General features: G+C 35.9%; 1 protein-coding gene across 1 annotated transcript in view; it reads right to left on the bottom strand.

Annotated features, from left to right (window-relative positions):
- The window catches only part of SPTLC2 (serine palmitoyltransferase long chain base subunit 2), a 154,299-nt gene extending 136,222 nt beyond the window's left edge, over window positions 1–18,077 (bottom strand). Inside the window, exon 1 of the mRNA XM_051977509.1 lies at window positions 17,865–18,077. Within this exon, the coding sequence (XP_051833469.1) occupies window positions 17,865–18,002 (138 nt within the window). The 5' untranslated portion in view covers window positions 18,003–18,077. The remainder of the gene's footprint in view (window positions 1–17,864) is intronic.
- Window positions 18,078–18,751: the final 674 nt, after the last annotated feature.

Here is an 18,751-nt window from a genome sequence, read left to right as displayed (position 1 = left end):
TACATATTATTAAGGACCATGCCTAAGTGTGAAGAGGCAGGTTGGTTTTCCAAAAGCCCTCCCAGCTGTGAATTATAATACACTTGAAGGAATTGCAAATCAGCCTTCACTGACTCAGATGTTGCTTGGAAATTGGTAATAAAATAAATGGGAGGCAAGAAAGAAGAGGAGAGAGGCAATTGCCTCAGTCTCCTTGTAGTGTTATCATCCTCTCACATGAAAGGATCTATTCTGCTGGTCAGAGTTAGATCTCTAGGGGTAGCTAGATGGGGCAGTGGATAGAGCACCAGCCCTGAAGTCAGGAGGACCTGAGTTCAAATGTGATCTCAGACACCTAACACTTCTTGGCTGTGTGACCCTGGACGAGTCACTTAACCCCAATTACCTCAGAGAAAAAAAAAAGAATTAGAACCCTAGCAGCCGCTAGCAAGTGGCTCCTGTAACACCCAACAGCCATTAGCAGGTTGCTCCCATAACACATATAATTATGTTAATTTATAATATATTTACATTATATAACTTACAAAAATTATTTCCTTTTCAGTCCATCCAATGAAAAGACTTGGGTCTTTTGCTATTTAACCAAAGTCACTATTTCCAGCTCACCAAGCCAGGCACAATGCTGGGAGATGGGAGCTAAGAGGCTCTTGGGTCTGCTCAGCTGGTGTGCTTGGACCTCTCCTTGCAAGGACGGAATAAATGCTTTCTCTTTGCATCTGAAGATGCCTCTGAGTAATCAATTTAGGCAAGAGGGTCTAGCATCCATCCCACACAAGATTTTTATTTCCTAAATCTAATGGCTTCATGTCAGGCATCAAAAAAAAATTATCGAGTCACGTTCAATACAGAAAAAAATGAGATTATTGTTTTTCATTTTTGAAGAGGATTAAAATGATATCACTATGTTAAAGTCAAATTACAACAAATGCATCTAGGTACAAATACTCTTCTACCTCTTTGCTATAAGGGAAGCTTAAATTAGTTCCAACCAATCAAGGAAGCAAATAAAAACAATCTTTGAATTTTTTTTTCATGGATCCTCTAAGGAAACAGGGAACTTAGATTATATACACTCATAGGAATCAGAATCCAAAACCTATTTTAAAAAGAAAAAACAAACTTAAACCTCCAGGTTTGCTCCAAACAGAAGTGAGTTACAACCAACCCATTCTATATGCAAACCTGCTGGGTGGAATCAGTTAAGAATAATATTCCAGCATAATCTTTTTTTTCTCCTGAAAGTGACTCGCCCAGGATCATACAGTTATGAAGTGTTAAGTGTCGGAGGCCACATTTGAACTCAGATCCTCCTGACTTCAGGGCTGGTGCTCTATCCACTGTGTTATCTAGCTGCCCCTAGCATAATATTGAATTTTCCTAGAGAATAACAAAAGTTATCAGAAATCCCCAACAGAAAATCGTTCCTTATTCCAAAAGTTCTTCAGCAAGAATAAAAAAGTATGACCAAAACACCAAATTGCCTTAGATTTTTTTAAGTTCACTATACTTCAGAATGGATTAATTGCACAAAAGGTTTCCTGCATGATTATGAAAAATATTCAGCTTCCTCAGGTTTCCAGTGATCTTCAAGATATTTTGCTGGAAAATATACAGAAAGTAATATAGATGAAGATGTTGGTAATTTTTTGTCCTCTACTGGAACAAAGAAAGGGCTTAAATTTAAAGTTACAAATTAACTAAGATAGGCATGCATACCTCTCTGGAATGTAAAAAGTGAATACTACCATTAATACCCCTCCCAATGAACCATTCTTCCTTCCAACAAATACTGCTTTTCTACACATTAAATCTGAACAAATTAACTATTTTGGTCTGAGCACCACAAAGTTTCCAAGACACCCAAAAATATTCTAATAGATATATTGGCATTCTAAATAGTTTTGGATATGCAAAGTAAAAAAAAAAAAAAAAAAAAACAAAAAAACAAAACTGACCCCTTTGCATGTAAAAAAGTAAGGAAAATCTGAGATCAAAGGCAATCTCAATTCTCAGCTGTGTAACCCTCAGCAAATCACTTAACCTTGTTTGCCTCAGTTTCCTCACCTGTAAAACGTGCTAGAGAAGGAAATGTTAAACCACTCCAGCATCTTTGCCAGGAAAAATGCTAAATGGGGTCACAGAGAGTTAATGCATGACTGAAAAACAACTGAGCAACAGTGAAGAAAGAAAAAGAAAGGCCTTTCCAAAACATATCCAATGCAAAAGAGGCAACAAATTCAGCAGGGCTCTATGACACTTAGTTACCCTGGAGTTAGTTACCTGGTCTCAAGAAGTTCTACGATTTTAACCATTTACAACTTATGGGACCAGATCTTGGAACACCCAAGGAATCTTTTCTTTAAATAGTGTTTGCTTTAAGAACAAAAAAATGCTAGAACTTGTTAGCTAGGCTTGAAAGATTGTTGTAATAGATTATTCTATGGTTTTGTGGTGTAATGAAAAAGCCCTAGATTTGGAGTTAGAAAAGTAATTGAATGCTCTGTCCACTGCCCAGATAGCTGTCCTTCCTCTTTAAGTACTACCAATTAATATTAAGTATCCCAAATTTCCTTAAAGTTTCAGCTAAGATCTGGGAAAATTGGGACACTAATGTTGTGAGTTGTGAATTGACCCAACCAATTTGAGGACAATTTGAAACTATATCCAAAGAGCTAGAAAACTGTGCACACTCTGATCGAGCAGTGTCACTACAAGGTCTGTATTCTAAAAAGATCATAAAAGAGAGAAAAAGACCCACATGTGCAAAAATGTTTATAGTAGCACTTTTTGTGGTGGCAAGGAATTGAAAATTGAACGAATGCTCATCAATTGGGGAATGGCAAAATAAATTGTGGTATTTGAATTACTGAAATATTATTTTTCTATAAGAAATGAGGAGGTGGCTGATTTTAGAAAATCCTGAAAAGACTTAAAATGAACTGATGCTAAATAAAGTGAGCAAAACCAAGAGAACAGCAAGATTGTATGATGATCAACTATGACAGACTTAGCTCTTGGCAATGTGGTGATCCAAGACAATTTCAATATACTAAGGATGGAAAATGCCATCCACATCCAGAAAGAAGACTATGGAGACTAAATGTGGATTGAAGTATACTATTTTTACCTTTTTTATTTTTATTTTTTCTTCCTCTTTCCTTTTCCTTTTGTTCTGATTTTTCTTTTACACCACGACTAATATGAAAATGTGTTAAAAATGATTACACATGTATAATCAATATCTACCCTGGGGAGGGAGAAAAAATTTGGAAATCATAAATATTACAAAAATAAATGGTGAAAATTAGCTTTACATGTAATTGGTAAAAATAAAGTATTGGTAAATGGAGGTGGGGGAAGGCCCAGATAAAAAGTCAACTTTGTATAGGAAGCCTTTCTGGATCCCTCTTATTTCTAATACCATCTCTCTGCTGATTATCTCTAATTTATCTTGTAAATTTATCCAGTTTCTCTTCATATAGTTGTTTGTATGTTGTCTTTCCTATTAGATTGTAAGCTTTTTGCCAACAGGAACCTTTTTTTTTTTTTTCGGTGGGGGGGGGGGAGAAAGGTAAAGGGGTGGGGAGGAGGGGAACCCTTTCTTTGTATGCCCAGTACTTAACAAGAATCTAGCACATGGTAAGCCCTTAAAAAATGTAACTAATATCCTATTATGGGAGGGTTTTTGGTCCATTTGAAACAAAAGCTAATAATAACTATTAAGTACGGAATCTTTCATTGTTATTCTTTCTATACCTGGCTATTTTAAATGTAGGATATTCAAAGTATTTCTTGTCTTTCTATTCTGCTTACCTTATGATTTAACTATTTGAGTTAGAACTTGATTTATTAAATGTCTTCATTTCTTCCAGCCAAAATATTTAATTTATTTTCTTTAAATAGAAGGCCTTCTATAATCCCATCAGTAAGACTCTTCCCCCAAGGAAGGGGAGGTTTGGATTAAAAGTTGGTTTGTGAAAATAGAACTTCTCTCCTCTTCCATTCTTGTGGGATTTTTTTTTTTGTTTTATTGATATGTTTTATTATAGCATTAAAAATATTTACATATATATATAGGATGGCTTGCCATCTAGGGGAGGGAGAGGAAGGGAAGGAAGGAAAAATTGGAACACAGGGTTTTGCAAGGGTCAGTGTTGAAAAATTATCCTTGCATATTTTGAAAATAAAAAGCTTCGACTAAAAAAATATTTAGAGATTACTCCTACTTCACTGAGAGGTATTTTTTTTTAACAGTGAAATAGGTAAAATGAATAATGTGTACACATGACATTTCTCATCTATAGCATCCCCCCTTTCTATTAAAAAAAAAAATCAACAAAAATTTATTTTCTATTCCTTCAACCTTCACTCATTGGAGAAGGGAAAGGAAAAAAAAAAACACAACCAATTTTTTACTTGATTTAGAAATTCTAATGCGGAAACTCCAGGGCTTACTGGAGTAAGCCCTCTATTATTTATAACATCTTACTATCAGAACCAAGATGTAGCCCAATGCCTGTTATAGGAAACACTTGAATCCAGGTCCTCTTGACTCCAAGGAGGCAGTCTGTTAATATTCAGTGTGATATACTACTGCTTTTGTAAAAGAGTAAGGGCAAAAAATTTCCCCAATTGATTCAATATCAGGAAAACTATCAGCATGATTGATCGTATCAATAACAAAACTAGAAGAAATCATATGATTATTTCAACAGGTGAAATAAAAGCATTTCATAAAACACAAATAGCTATTCATACACACCAAAACACATACTATACAACATAGGAACAAATGGAATTTTCCTTAAAATGATAAGTAACATCCATATAAAACCATCAGAAAGCATTATATATAATAATGATAAGTGAGAAGTATTTCCAACAAGATCAGAGGTGAAACAAGGATGCCTATTATTACACTATTATTCAATATTGTACTAGAAATGTTAGCTTTAGCAATGAGAAGAAAAATAAATCAAATGAATTAAGAATAGGCTTTGAGGAAACAAAACTATCACTCTTTGCAGATGATATAAAGTTATACTTATAGAGTCAACTAAAAACTACTAGAAACAATTAACAACTTTAGCAAAGTTGCAGGATATAAAATAAACCTACATAAATCAGATATAAACCCACATAAAACCTACATATTATCAAGAGATAGAAAGAGAAATCCCATTTAAAATAACTACATAAAATGTAAAATATTTGGGCATCTATCTCCCAAGACAAAGCCAGGAACTATAATAACAAAATTACAAGACACTTTTCACACAAATAAAGTCAGAACTAAACAACTGAAAAAATATCAATTGCTCATAGGTGGGCTGAATTAATATAATAAAAATGAAAATTCTACCTAAATTAATTTACTTTTTAGTACAATATTAGTTGAACTGCCAAAAAACTTTTATAGTTAAAAAATAATAACAAGAATATCAAGAGAATTAATACAAAAAATGCAAAGGAAGTTAGCCTAGCCAAATACTATTATTATAAAGAAGCAGTTATCAAAATCATTTGGTACTCACAGTGGATCAGTGAAACAGATTAAATACATAAGATACAATCTTGTATATTGTATCAAACAGTAAATTACAGTTTGATACTCATTATTTGACCAAAATTGCTGGGAAAATTAGCATGGCAGAAACTAGGCATAGAACAATATCTCACACCCTATACCATGAAATGGGTGCATAATTTAGACATCAAAGGTGATGCTATAAGTATATCAGGAAAGCAAAGCTTAGTTAGTCAGATTTTTGGAGAAGGGAGAAATTTCTGATCAAAGAACTAAAGAACATTATAAAATGCAAAATGAATAATTCTGATCACATTAAATTAAAAAGGTTTTCCACAAACAAAGCCAATGAATGCAGCAAAGATCAGAAAGGACATAAAAAGCTGGGAAATAATTTTTACAGCAAATATTTCTTTCTTTTCTTTTTTTTTTTAAGATTTAGAATCAAGAAAGTTTTGTTTTTTTAATTATAGCTTTTTTATTTATAAGATATATGCATGGGTAATTTTTCAGCATTGACGATTGCAAAACCTTTTGTTCCAGCTTTTCCCCTCCTTCCCCCCACCTCCTCCCCAAAGACCAATACATGTTAAATATGTTAAAGTATATATGTTAAATACAATATATGTATACATGTTCATTCAGTTATTTTGCTGCACAAGAATCGGACTTTAAAATAAGGTAAAATTTACCTGAGAAGAAAATCAAAAATGCAGGCAGACAAAAATAGAAAGATTGGGAATTCTATGTAGTTCATACTCATTTCCCAGGGTTCTTTCACTGAGTGTAGCTGGTTGTATTCATTACTGCACTAATGGAACTGATTTGGTTCATCACATTGTTGAAGAGGGCCACGTCCATCAGAATTGATATTGCTGTTGAAATGTATAATGACTTCCTGGTCCTGCTCATTTCACTCAGCATTAGTTCATGTAAGTCTCTCCAGGCCTCTCTGAAATCATCCTGCTGGTCATTTCTTACAGAACAATAATATTCCATAACATTCATATACCACAATTTATTCAGCCATTCTCCAATTGATGGGCATCCACTCAGTTTCCAGTTTCTGGACACTACAAACAGGGCTGCCACAAACATTCTTGCACATACAGGTCTCTTTCCTTTCTTTAAGATCTCTTTGGAATATAAACCCAGTAGTAGCACTGCTAGATCAAAGGGTATGCACAGTTTCATAACTTTTTGAGCATAGTTCCAAAGTGTTCTCCAGATTGGCTGTATTCACAATTCTACCAATGTATCAATGTACCAGTTTTCCCACATCCCCTCCAACATTGGTCATTATCTTTTCCTGTTATCTTAGCCAATCTGACAGGTGTGTAGTGATTATCTCAGAGTTATCTTAATTTGCATTTCTCTGATTAATAATGACTTGGAGCATCTTTTCACATGGCTAGAAATAGTTTCACTTTCTTCAAATGAGAATTATCTGTTCATATCCTTTGACCATTTATCAAATGGAGAATGGCTTGCTTTCTTATAAATTAGAGTCAGTTCTCTATATATTTTGGAAATGAAGCCTTTATCAAAACCTTTGATTGTAAAAACGTTTTCCCAGTTTATTGCTTCCCTTCTAATCTTGTCTGCATCAGTTTTGCTTGTACAAAAACTTTTCAATCTGATATAATCAAAATTTTCCATTTTGGGATCAATAATGATCTCTAGTTCTTTGGTCACAAATTCCTTCCTCCTCTACAGGTCTAAGAGTAAACTATCTTCTAATTTAATTATAATCTCATTCTTTATGCCAAGATCATGAACCCATTTTGAACTTAACCTTGGTGTACGGTGTTAAATGTGGGTCAATGCCTAGTTTCTGCCATACTAATTTCCAATTTTCCCAGCAGTTTTTGTCAAACAGTGAGTTCTTATTCCAAAAGCTGGGGTCTTTGGGTTTGTCAAACACTAGATTATTAAAGTTATTGAATATTTTGTCTTTTGAACCTAACCTATTCCACTAATTAACTAGTCTATTTCTTAGCCAATACCAAATGGTTTTGGTAACCACTGCTTTATAATATAATTTTAGATCTGGTATAGCTAGGCCACCTTCATTTGATTTCTTTTTTCATTAGTTCCCCTTGAAAGTCTTGACCTTTTTAGGTTCACAAGACAGAATAGTCAACTATGCCAATCTAGTGTTTAACAAACCCAACTATTCTAACTTTTGGTATAAGAATTCATTATTTGATAAAAACTGCTGGGATAACTGGAAATTAGTATGGCAGAAATTAGGCAAGGACCCACACTTAACACCATATACCAAGATAAGATCAAAATGGGTCCATGACCTAGGCATAAAGAACGAGATTATAAATAAATTAGAGGAACATAGGATAGTTTATCTCTCAGACTTGTGGAGGAGAAAGAAATTTGTGACCAAAGATGAACTAGAGACCATTACTGATCACAAAATAGAAAATTTTGATTATATCAAATTAAAAAGCCTTTGTACAAACAGAACGAATGCAAACAAGATTAGTAGGGAAGCAACAAACTGGGAAAACATCTTTACAGTTAAAGGTTCTGATAAAGGCCTCATTTCCAAAATATATAGAGAACTGACTCAAATTTATAAGAAATCAAGCCATTCTCCAATTGATAAATGGTCAAAGGATATGAACAATTTTCAGATGATGAAATTGAAACTATTACCACTCACATGAAAGAGTGTTCCAAATCACTATTGATCAGAGAAATGCAAATTAAGACAACTCTGAGATATCACTACACACCTGTCAGATTGGCTAAGATGACAGGAAAAAATAATGATGAATGTTGGAGGGAATGCGGGAAAACTGGGACACTGATGCATTGTTGGTGGAGTTGTGAACGAATCCAACTATTCTGGAAAGGAATCTGGAATTATGCCCAAAAAGTTATCAAAATGTGCATACCCTTTGATCCAGCAGTGTTTCTATTGGGCTTATACCCCAAAGAGATACTAAAAAAGGGAAAGGGACCTGTATGTGCCAAAATGTTTGTAGCAGCCCTGTTTGTAGTGGCTAGAAACTGGAAAATGAATGGATGCCCATCAATTGGAGAATGGCTGGGTAAATTGTGGTATATGAATGTTATGGAATATTATTGCTCTGTAAGGAATGACCAGCAGGATGAATACAGAGAGGCTTGGAGAGACCTACATGGACTGATGCTGAGTGAGATGAGCAGAACCAGGAGATCATTATACACTTCGACAACGATATTGTATGAGGATGTATTCTGATGGAAGTTGATTTCTATGACAAAGAGACCTAACTGAGTTTCAATGGATAAATGATGGACAGAAACAGCTACACCCAAAGAAGGAACACTGGGAAACGAATGTGAACTATCTGCATTTTTGATTTTCTTCCCGAGTTATTTTTACCTTCTGAATCCAATTCTCCCTGTGCAACAGGAGAATTGTTCGGTTCTGCAAATATGTATTGTATCTAGGATATACTGCAACATATTTAACATATATAGGACTGCTTGCCATCTTGGGGGGTGAAGTGGAGGGAGGGAGGGGAAAAAAAATCAGAACAGAAACGAGTGCAAGGGATAATGTTGTTAAAAAAAATTACCCTGGCATGGATTCTGTCAATATAAAGTAATTATTAAATAAAAATTAAAAAAAAGAAAAAAGAAAAGACATGCACAAAAACATACAGCCAATAGTAAAAAAGAAAGGTAGAGAAAGGAAAAAGGAAAATAAAGAACGAATAATCCAATAATCAAAAAATGAAATCTCTAATGATCAAGAAGGTATTGCTTAAGCAAATCTAGATTTTGCACAAGTTCAAGGTTTTCTACTATCCATTAAATATCACAAATACAGAAGGAAAAAAAATGAATGTTGGAAACTCTTTACACCTAACTGGAAAAATAAAATACTACTAAAAAAAAAATTGTCCAAATCTTCAAAAAGTATTCTACAACAAAATTAAGGTTTTAAAAATATAAGTACCATAGGAGAGTTTCAAAAGTTACTTTTGTTTCATTGGTAATGAGAATGAAGTTACATTTATTTATTCAACTGCTAAATTCACAGATGTTCATCGGCCAATCCAAATAAAATCAGAATTCACAAAACATATATCAAGCTATTCACAATACCAGTCTGGTTTCCTGTAAGCATGAATATTACTCAGGTAAGCTTTCTCTGTTTTCTCATATTCTCCCCAATGCAGAAGATTAGAATATTTGATATTTCAAAAAAATGTTTTGTTGAGACATTTTGCCAATTTTGCAAGAAAAAAATATGTGCAAAATATGTTGCAAAAAAAAAATTATCCTCCCTTAACTAAATTCAATTTAGGCATAAATGCCTTTATGACAAAAACTAAAAATCAAGGGAAAATATATTTAATACTGTTCCTGCATCTAATAATAGATATAGCATTCTAACCTAGTAAATGTCCTCCTAACCCATGCAGTGAGAGAAAGTAAATTTATTTTCCGGAATCTTTGCTGATTTTTCACTTGATCAGTTTGACTTCTTTTTAATGATAATTTTAATTTTATTTACATTTGTATAATTATATATATTGCCTCTTTTAGTTCTTATTTCACTCTATCAATTAGTACAAATCCTAACATTATTTTTCTGAATAAGTAATTTCTTATTGCACATTCTATTACATTCTTATACCATAGCTATTTTTGGTTATGCTCTTAACTGATAAGTACTTGCTTTGTTTCCACTTCTTTGCTACCACAAAGAAAGTTGCTATGAATATTTTAATGTCTTCGTTTTGTTCTTTAATATCCAATAGTGGGATCCCTAGTCAAAAATTATTTGTAATTTATGTACCTTATTTTAAATTTACAAACTGTATTGGAAATATGCCCAAAGGGCTATAAAATTGTGCATCCCCTTTGATCCAGCAATACCATTACTAGGTTTATATCCCAAAGAGCTCATAAAAAAAGAAGAAAGGATCATACGTATAAAAATATTTGTATCATCTTTTTGTGGTGGCAAAGAATTGGAAACGGAGTGGATGCCCATCAACAGGTGAATGGCTGAATAAGGTATGGTATATGAATGTAATGGAATATTATTGTTCTGTAAGAAATGATAGGCAGGCTTATTTCAGAATTTATAATTTATTTTGTTGAGTCTTCTTTCACAATATGGCTTAGGTAAAAAAATATTTAACATGATTTATTTAGCCTATGTCAATATGTTTAATCTTTATCAGATTGCTCGCTGTTTTGGATAAGAGGCAGGAAAAGAGAAGAAAACATAGAGTGCAAAATCTTACAAAAATCAATATTAAAAATCATCTTTACAAATAATTGGAAAAAATATAATACTATTAAGTAAAAAAAATCTAATTTGTCTCTAGAATGACTGGACTAAATCAAGCTTCAACAGAGCATTTAGCAATTCTGTCATCCAACAATCCTTCCAACACTGACAATTTTTTTTAAAAATAGGAATTCTAAATATGATACTTATATAAGAAGTTGGAAAATATTTTCTCAATATCTAATGACTAAGAAATTGTGTAGAGTCAACTATTAAGTTTGAGTGTAGAAGAGCCAGCGCCTTGGATGAGAGGATAAGAAATCAAAAGGATTTTGGTAAAATTGGAGGAATTACAAAAGAATGATGCTAAAATATAGGAAAGGTGCAGTGGCACATTTGGATAAGGAAAAATGTTTTAAAAATACAAAGTGAGAATTGAATATCTACAACAACTACGCAAGGGAAAAAGTTCAGAATGGATACATGATTATATTACTAAACCCCAGATACTTCCTATTGTTCTAGGATCAATTATAAATCCTCTGGTTAGTTTTTCTCAAAGTCCTATACACCGTGGGCCTAATTTCATTCAACATCATTCCTCCTATTGTACTCCATGATCCAGTCAAACCAGCTTTCTATCTATTCCAGAGCATTTCATCTCCTGCCTCCATGCCTTTGCCTCAGAGAAACCAACTCCCTCCTCCTCCCCCTGACTGGAATGCATTCCCAACCTCCTTTATCTTTGCCCAGTCTCTTTCTTTAGAATGCTGATTTTCCTGATCTTACCCCTTAAATGCTATTATTTTCCCTTTTATTTTATTATTTATTTATTAATAAAGCTTTTTATTTTTCAAAACATGTGTGGACAATTCTTCAGCATTAGCCCTTGTAAAACCCTGTTTTCCAATTTTCTTTCTCCTTCCCCCATGCCCTCCCCTAGATGGCAAGTAGTCCAATATATGTTAAACATGGCAGAAATGTAAGTTAAATCCAATATATGCATACATATTGATACAATTATTATGCCACAGAAGAGAAAAACTGAAGCAAAATAAAATGAAAGCAAACAACAACAAAAAGAGTGAAAATGCTATGTTGTAAACCACACTCAGTTCTCCCGGTCCTCTCTCTGGGTGTAGATAGCTCTCTTCATCACTGAACAATTGGAACTGGTTTGAATCATCTCATTGTGAAAGAGAGGCACGTGCATCAGAATTCATCACCGTACAGTCTTGTTGCCATGTATAGTGATCTCCTGGTTCTGTTCATTTCACTTAGCATCAGTTCATGTAAGTCTCTCCAGGCCTCTCTGAAATCATCTTGTTGGTTATTTTGCACAGAACAATATTCTATAAAATTCATATACCATAATTTATTCAGCCATTCTCCAATTGATGGGCATCCATTCAGTTTTTAGCCTCTTGCCACTATAAAAAGGGCTGCCACAAATATTTTTGCACATGTGAGTCTCTTTCCCTCCTTTAAGATCTCTTGGGATATAAGTCCAGTAGAAACACTGCTGGATCAAAGGGTATGCACAGTTTGATAACTTTTTGAGCATAGTTCAAAATTGCTTTCCAGAATGGTTGGCTCCATTCACAGTTCCACCAACAATGTATTAGTATCCCAGTTTTCCCACATGCCCTCCAACTTTCATCATTATCTTTTCCTGTCATCTTAGCCAATCTGACAGGTGTATAGTGGTATCTCAAAATTGTCTTAATTTGCATTTCTCTGATGAACAGTGATTTAAAGCACCTTTTCACAAGACTAGAAATAGTTTCAATTTCTTCATTTTTAAATTGTTCATATCCTTTAACCATTTATCAATTGGAGAATGGCTTGAATTCTTATAAATTTGATTCTTCCTTTTAAAACTACATTGTACACTATAGTTTGTATTTCTACCAACTTTTTATATTTATGCTGCATGCATTTTTATATGTACTTTTATAACATGAGCTCACTGTAAATATGGATTGTTTCATTCTTTTTTTTTAAGGGGAGGGAAGGAGCAATCAATTTTAACTGACTTGCCTAGGGTCACACAGCCAATAAGTATCTGAGACTGGATTTGAATCTAGGTCCTCATGACCCCAGAGCCTGTACTCTACCCACTAACCACCTCGCTATCCCTGGATTTCTTTCATTCTTCATATTTTTATCTCCAACACCAAACATGAAATAGGTATTTAATACTATTAATTGACTGACAAAGTCAGAAGAATCTGTGTTAAAAAGAATGTATGACAATAATATAATTAAGATTCGTTTTCAAATATCTATAAATATGAAGTATAGTTCAAAGATGCATATAGACGATATATTTTTTTAAAGCAGCACAATAATAAAATTAAAGAGCTGACCTACAAAGAACATAAAAAAAGTGAAAGCAAGATTCTTTTTTTTATTTTTTTTTGGCAAGGTAATTGATATTAAGTGATTTGCCCAACGTTACACAGCTAGGAAGTGTTAAGTACCTGAGGTTAGATTTGAACTCAGGTCCTCCTGACTCCAGGGTCAGTGCTCTATCCATAGCATCTTTTAGCTACCCCTAAAGCAAAAGTCTTTAGACTAAAAAAAAAAGTTTCATAATTAGCCTTCATATTTTGTTGTTGTTGTTTATTTTAGAGTTTTCCTGGCAAAGAATTGGAATGGTTTGGCATTTCCTTTTCCAGCTCACTTAAAGAGGATATTTATGCTTACTTAAATAAGATTTCAAAATGGAAATTTGAATGTTTTATTAAACATACATGTAAATATTCAAAAAAAGTTTTAACATAGCCAGATGTTAAAAGTATTATTCCCCAATATTAATGTTATTATAATATTCTATAAAGTTTACTTTGCAATATTTCCTTCCCAGAATAAAACATTTTTTAAAAGTTTAAAGTTAACTGTGTTTTGAGATTTGTGCACATCAGCTGGATACATACAGATTATCACAAAAATGAAGGCAGAGACTCACTAATAATGGAGGATGGTAACTTGTCACACTACTTTACTTTTGCAGACAGAACAAGTGATTGACCATCTAATTACTTCATGAGGTATATTCTTGATAATAACATATTATTTGGGGAATATGATACAATCTTCTTTCCTGGAGGTAGAATCATAGGATGGAGAGTTAAAGGAGACATTAAAGATCATTTTCCAATCTCTTCATTTTATAAAGGAAAAAAATGAAGCTCAAGAAAGTTGAATAATTTTCCCAAAATCACCCAAACCTTCTAATTTTAATAGTATTCTTTTTTTCTCCCATTATATCAAGACAGAGAACCAATGTAACTAGGATGATTAAAATATCAGTGCACAAAAGGCCAGAAAATGAATTGTAAAATCCTTTAAGATGACTCCTAGCTTTATGATTCTTTCAAAGCTTTTGGTAATGGTAGCATTTCCCAACTATAAATTACCAGCAAGACCCCTCTCCCATTCAGCTGTACATGGGGAAGAGGGGGGAAGGGAGAGTCTGAAAAATCAATGCTTTATTGTTCAATTGCTCTTTCTTGGTGATATCCATAAGCATCCAGAGGCACCATTACACAATAATGTTTGATTGTTCCTCTCAAAATGCCTTCCTATTCACAAAAGACACAGTCTTAAATCTCTACATACAGCCTAGAGCTTTCACCCTTTAAACATATTTTTTTATGCCTTCACAAGTTCATTTTGCATTTGTGATTCAGCTCTTAGATTTCTGGGAACAATTTTTTTTTTCAATTTTCAAGGAAAAGAAGAGAGAAAAAAAAGTATAACATGCTACCATAAGACATGGTACAGAATGGACTCCAAATTAGGTTTCAATGAAAGCCTTGAGACACTCTCTGGAAAGGCTCAAAGCACAATCAGAGAACATCTGACAAGTATGTTTCCTTCCTGGCCATGTATTTGATAGGGTGGAGACTAAAAGAACCCTGGTGATCTTCCTAAAGAATTGAGCAAGAACAAATGCAAGAACAATCCAAAACTTTCCAGGAAAATAAGCACCAGCAGTCAAAGTGGTACTGCCCAATGCCATGTACTCCTAGGCCTCAGTTTCCTCATCTGTAAAAGAAGAGGCTCAAAAACAACATTACATTATGTCTACGTTATTTAAATCAGCTGTGAGTCTGTACTCTTAGAACTGTAGTTTTAAAGTTACTGAAAATCACAGCAAGTTACAAAATACTTTTTTCAAAATAACTTTGCAAGATAGCTAGAAATATATAAATAATAATCTCACACACCATTTAGAAGAGCAAAGTGAACACTAAGAATTACTACAAAGGTGGTAGTGTTAAGAAATCATAAATACCTTACAGAGTAGCCTGATTAGGCCAACCAGCATTTGTCCATATATAGTGGGTGATTATTTGGTTTGGTAAGAAAGCCACTTTATAGCTTAGTTGTAGAAACCATATTATAACACCTTAGGATACTTTTTAGCTAATAGTTTACATATCCATACACATCTTCAAATCTATCCTTTATAATGACATAACATTTTCCCTCCCAAAAAAACCCCAAATAGTTGAGTCATTATGCATTAATTTTATTCTTTTTTTTAAACAGCATTGTTCCTTTTCTTAGCTTGCTTAAAAAAAAAAGACATGAAGGAACAAAACTACCCATATTGGGCACTCTGTTAAAAAAAAAAAAAAAAAAAAAAAAGGAAGCAAATTAAGCAATATTCTTCCAACCATCTAAATATAACACTGAAAATGAAGTTCAGCACTAATAGTTTTCAATATTTAAGATCCTCTTTATTATGGCAGTTTCAAATAAGTACACTGTGATCTTAGGAGATCCACAAAGAATTTGCTCTATCTCTTCTTTTATAGACACAAAAGATATACCTAGCTTTCCTCCAGACACAGCCATTTTCCCTTAGGCCATAAAACTGGGTCACAACTAGTTAAGTTGGATACTAGTTGCAATATTATATTTTATATATTGTTCTCATTCTTATAACTTGATATTTCTTACAATCTGAAAACTTCTAAATAGCATTCACAATTATGAATGCAAATTTACAAATTGTGGGGTGGTTGGGGCCCTGATTTTACTAAAGTAAAACGATTTTTGCTTCTAGAGAAGGGAAGGAAGCATTTAAACAAAAGACATACCAAGCATTAAGAACACAAGCCTATGTTGAAAATGATCTTCCTCTTGATTCCTTTTTTTTCCCTCTTAGAAGGGGTCATGACCCATTGGAAAAGAAACACTGTTTTCATTCATCCATTTTCAACTTATTTTCTTAGTTACAATTTCAACAGGAAAACAAGTTAAATGTCATTGCTACATTTTAGCCCAGAAAAAAACCATGCTACATATATTTTCATGTCATCATAGGAGTCAAAGCTTCTTTCATTAAATAACCTATTTATCATTTAATCTTCTATAAAATTATTTTAAAAATTAAAAGATGCACCAGTGTATTAATGTCCCTTTATACAATGCTTCATAAATCTTAAAATACTTCAATTACAATAACAATGAAGGAGTGAAAGTATCATCTCCATTTAATGAAGGAGGAAACTAGCAGAGAAATCATTGCTAACTTGTCAAAGATCATACTGGTAGTATATGTAGCAGGGATCTGAGCCTAGATTCTTCTGACTCCAAGGGAAGCAGGCTACTTCAGCTTCAGGACACTGCTCTCTACTATAGTTCACCTTATACTTTAAAACAATAGAAAGGGCGTCTGACCTATTTTCTCTTAACTGAATTTAATATCACTTCTATCACTACTAAGCACTGACAGATAACTCTATTTGGAGAAACATGCCTTTTTTCTTTCTTTTTTGTTACTTTCTAAACAGTAATAAGTCTGGGATAGGCCTCTTCTTCCCGGACTAGATATTCATTCTACTGAAAAATACAATTGTCACAGCTACTAGAGAAAACCTTGGTTCCTTTTTAAAATTATTCTTAAACTATTAGCATTTATTAAGCACTTACTGTATATTAGGACACTTAGATGGCATAGTGGTACCAAGGTTTCAGGTAGTGTCAGGTACTAAGCTATTCTGCCCTCTCCTCCCCACATATACACACGAGAAAAAACAGTACCTGAAGGGGTTATTTAATAGTAACTGCAAATCATCACAACCATCCCAAAAAGGCCAGGTATTTTTAAAGCCAGCATAACTGACAGCAAAAAAGTCACTGTTCTAAATTTAAAACTTTCCACTGCTGCGTGGAAGTTTGGGCATTTCAAGAAAATTCAGAGCTTCTCTCGGGCAAGGACTCTATTGTTGTAATCTATGGATAAATCAAGAAATTAGTACACGTACAATCACTGAATATTCTGCAGGAAATGCCTCTTCAAATTAGTTGGTGAGTCAGCCCTAATTCTCAATTATTAGACTCATTGCAAGTCACTACCAGGTCAAAAGATACCCTAGTTTACAGCCTATCTGTTCAGTGTTCAGGTTGAACAGAGGGCCACACAAACCATTACACAACTACTCTACCCAGAGGATAGGTCTTCTCCCAAAGAGGGAATGATGAGGCAAGTGCGCGCCTGTGGGGCAGCTAGTTAGCCCGTACATACATATGCAAGAGAGAGACATTGCAGCCTGGCTCCGCACGTGGCAAACACTTAATGTCACCGAAGGGCTGAATGTCAACCTCAGGTTTCCTCCCACACCCTTCCAAGGGTTCCGAAGAAGGCGGGTTTATTCCCCATATCGACCAACAGGTAAAGCAAACACCTGAGAGGAAGAAGAAGGAAGTGGGTAAAAGAGTAGACGAGAGGTCTACAGGAGGTACGCGACCAGCTGGGGGTATCCCCGCCACCAGAATACTCCTTCCCTCCTCATAGCTGGGGTTGGGGTGCCTGAGCCCCGCAGGATCAGGTGACAGGAAGGCACCCCCAGCGCCGCACTGGCCGAGCATCCCGGGAGGGGGAGGGGGGAAGCAGCTCCGAGGAGGAAGGGGGGGAGGGGGAATAGTCCGAGGCCATACACCTGAACACGCAGCGGCCCCGCCTAGGATCCAAGCCTCGCCGACCCGCGAGTCCCACCTCGCGGCGGAGGCGGCAGCGAGTCCCGGAGGAGCTCCCGGCCAGCCGCCCGGCCCCTGGCCCCGTACCTGGCTGGTGGCAGTGGCAGAGGCGGCGGCGATTGCCGGACTGCTCCTCACATACCCGTTCCGCAGCTCCCCGTTCGCGACGCAGCCGTTCGGCAGCGGAGGGCGGCGGCAGCAGCAACCCCCGGGCCCTGGGCGCATCCTGCCGGCAGCACCAGGTGCGAGGCAGGATCTGGCGGCCGCTCCGGCTCCGCGCCGCACCCCACCCGCCCACCTCCGGCAAACCGGAAATGGCAGCCGCGCCGCCGCCAATTCCCGACCCGGCAGTCACATGGAGGCGGGACCCAACACCCCCGGACTCCAGGCTGGCCCGAGGCCGGAGGAAGGGGTGGGGGAGCAGGGAGGGAAGGAGCAGCCCGAAACTCGACTGACCAATACAGAGGGAGGGGGGTGTGGCCTAGGCTCCCGCTCGACCTATCGCTGGTGAGACCGGAGTGGACGTGAGAGCCGAAGGTAGGGGGTGGGAGCACGCCTCGGAGGGACCTTGGGGCGGTAACCTGGTTGCTGGCGACCGGCGGTTTGAGGAAAGGGTTTGGCCCGCTGATCTCTGGCTGCTCTGCTAAGGGGGAAAGGAGAAGGCGGGTTGGTGACAAAGTCACAAATAAGGAAGGAGGGAGAGAGCGGAGCCCAAACCCGGGCTTGGTGATTCTGGAGCCTGGACCACGTGGGGGGTCTCTGGTTCGTACTGTTGTGATCAGAGATCTGGAACTGGAAGAAACCTTAGAGGTCATCGAGCATAACGCCCTCCTTTTACGGAGGAGGAAAGTGAATCCTAGAGAAGGAAAGTGATTTGCTCTCCCAGGGACTAGAAAGTGGCGATGCTAGGATCTCCGCACTTCTGAGGTGGTGCTCTATCCACTGCTGGGCGCTGCCTCGTCCCCGCCCTTCGC

Source organism: Antechinus flavipes, chromosome 2, assembly GCF_016432865.1.
Source record: "Antechinus flavipes isolate AdamAnt ecotype Samford, QLD, Australia chromosome 2, AdamAnt_v2, whole genome shotgun sequence".
Classification (NCBI taxonomy): domain Eukaryota; kingdom Metazoa; phylum Chordata; class Mammalia; order Dasyuromorphia; family Dasyuridae; genus Antechinus; species Antechinus flavipes.
This window is presented reverse-complemented; position numbering and strand designations above follow the sequence as displayed.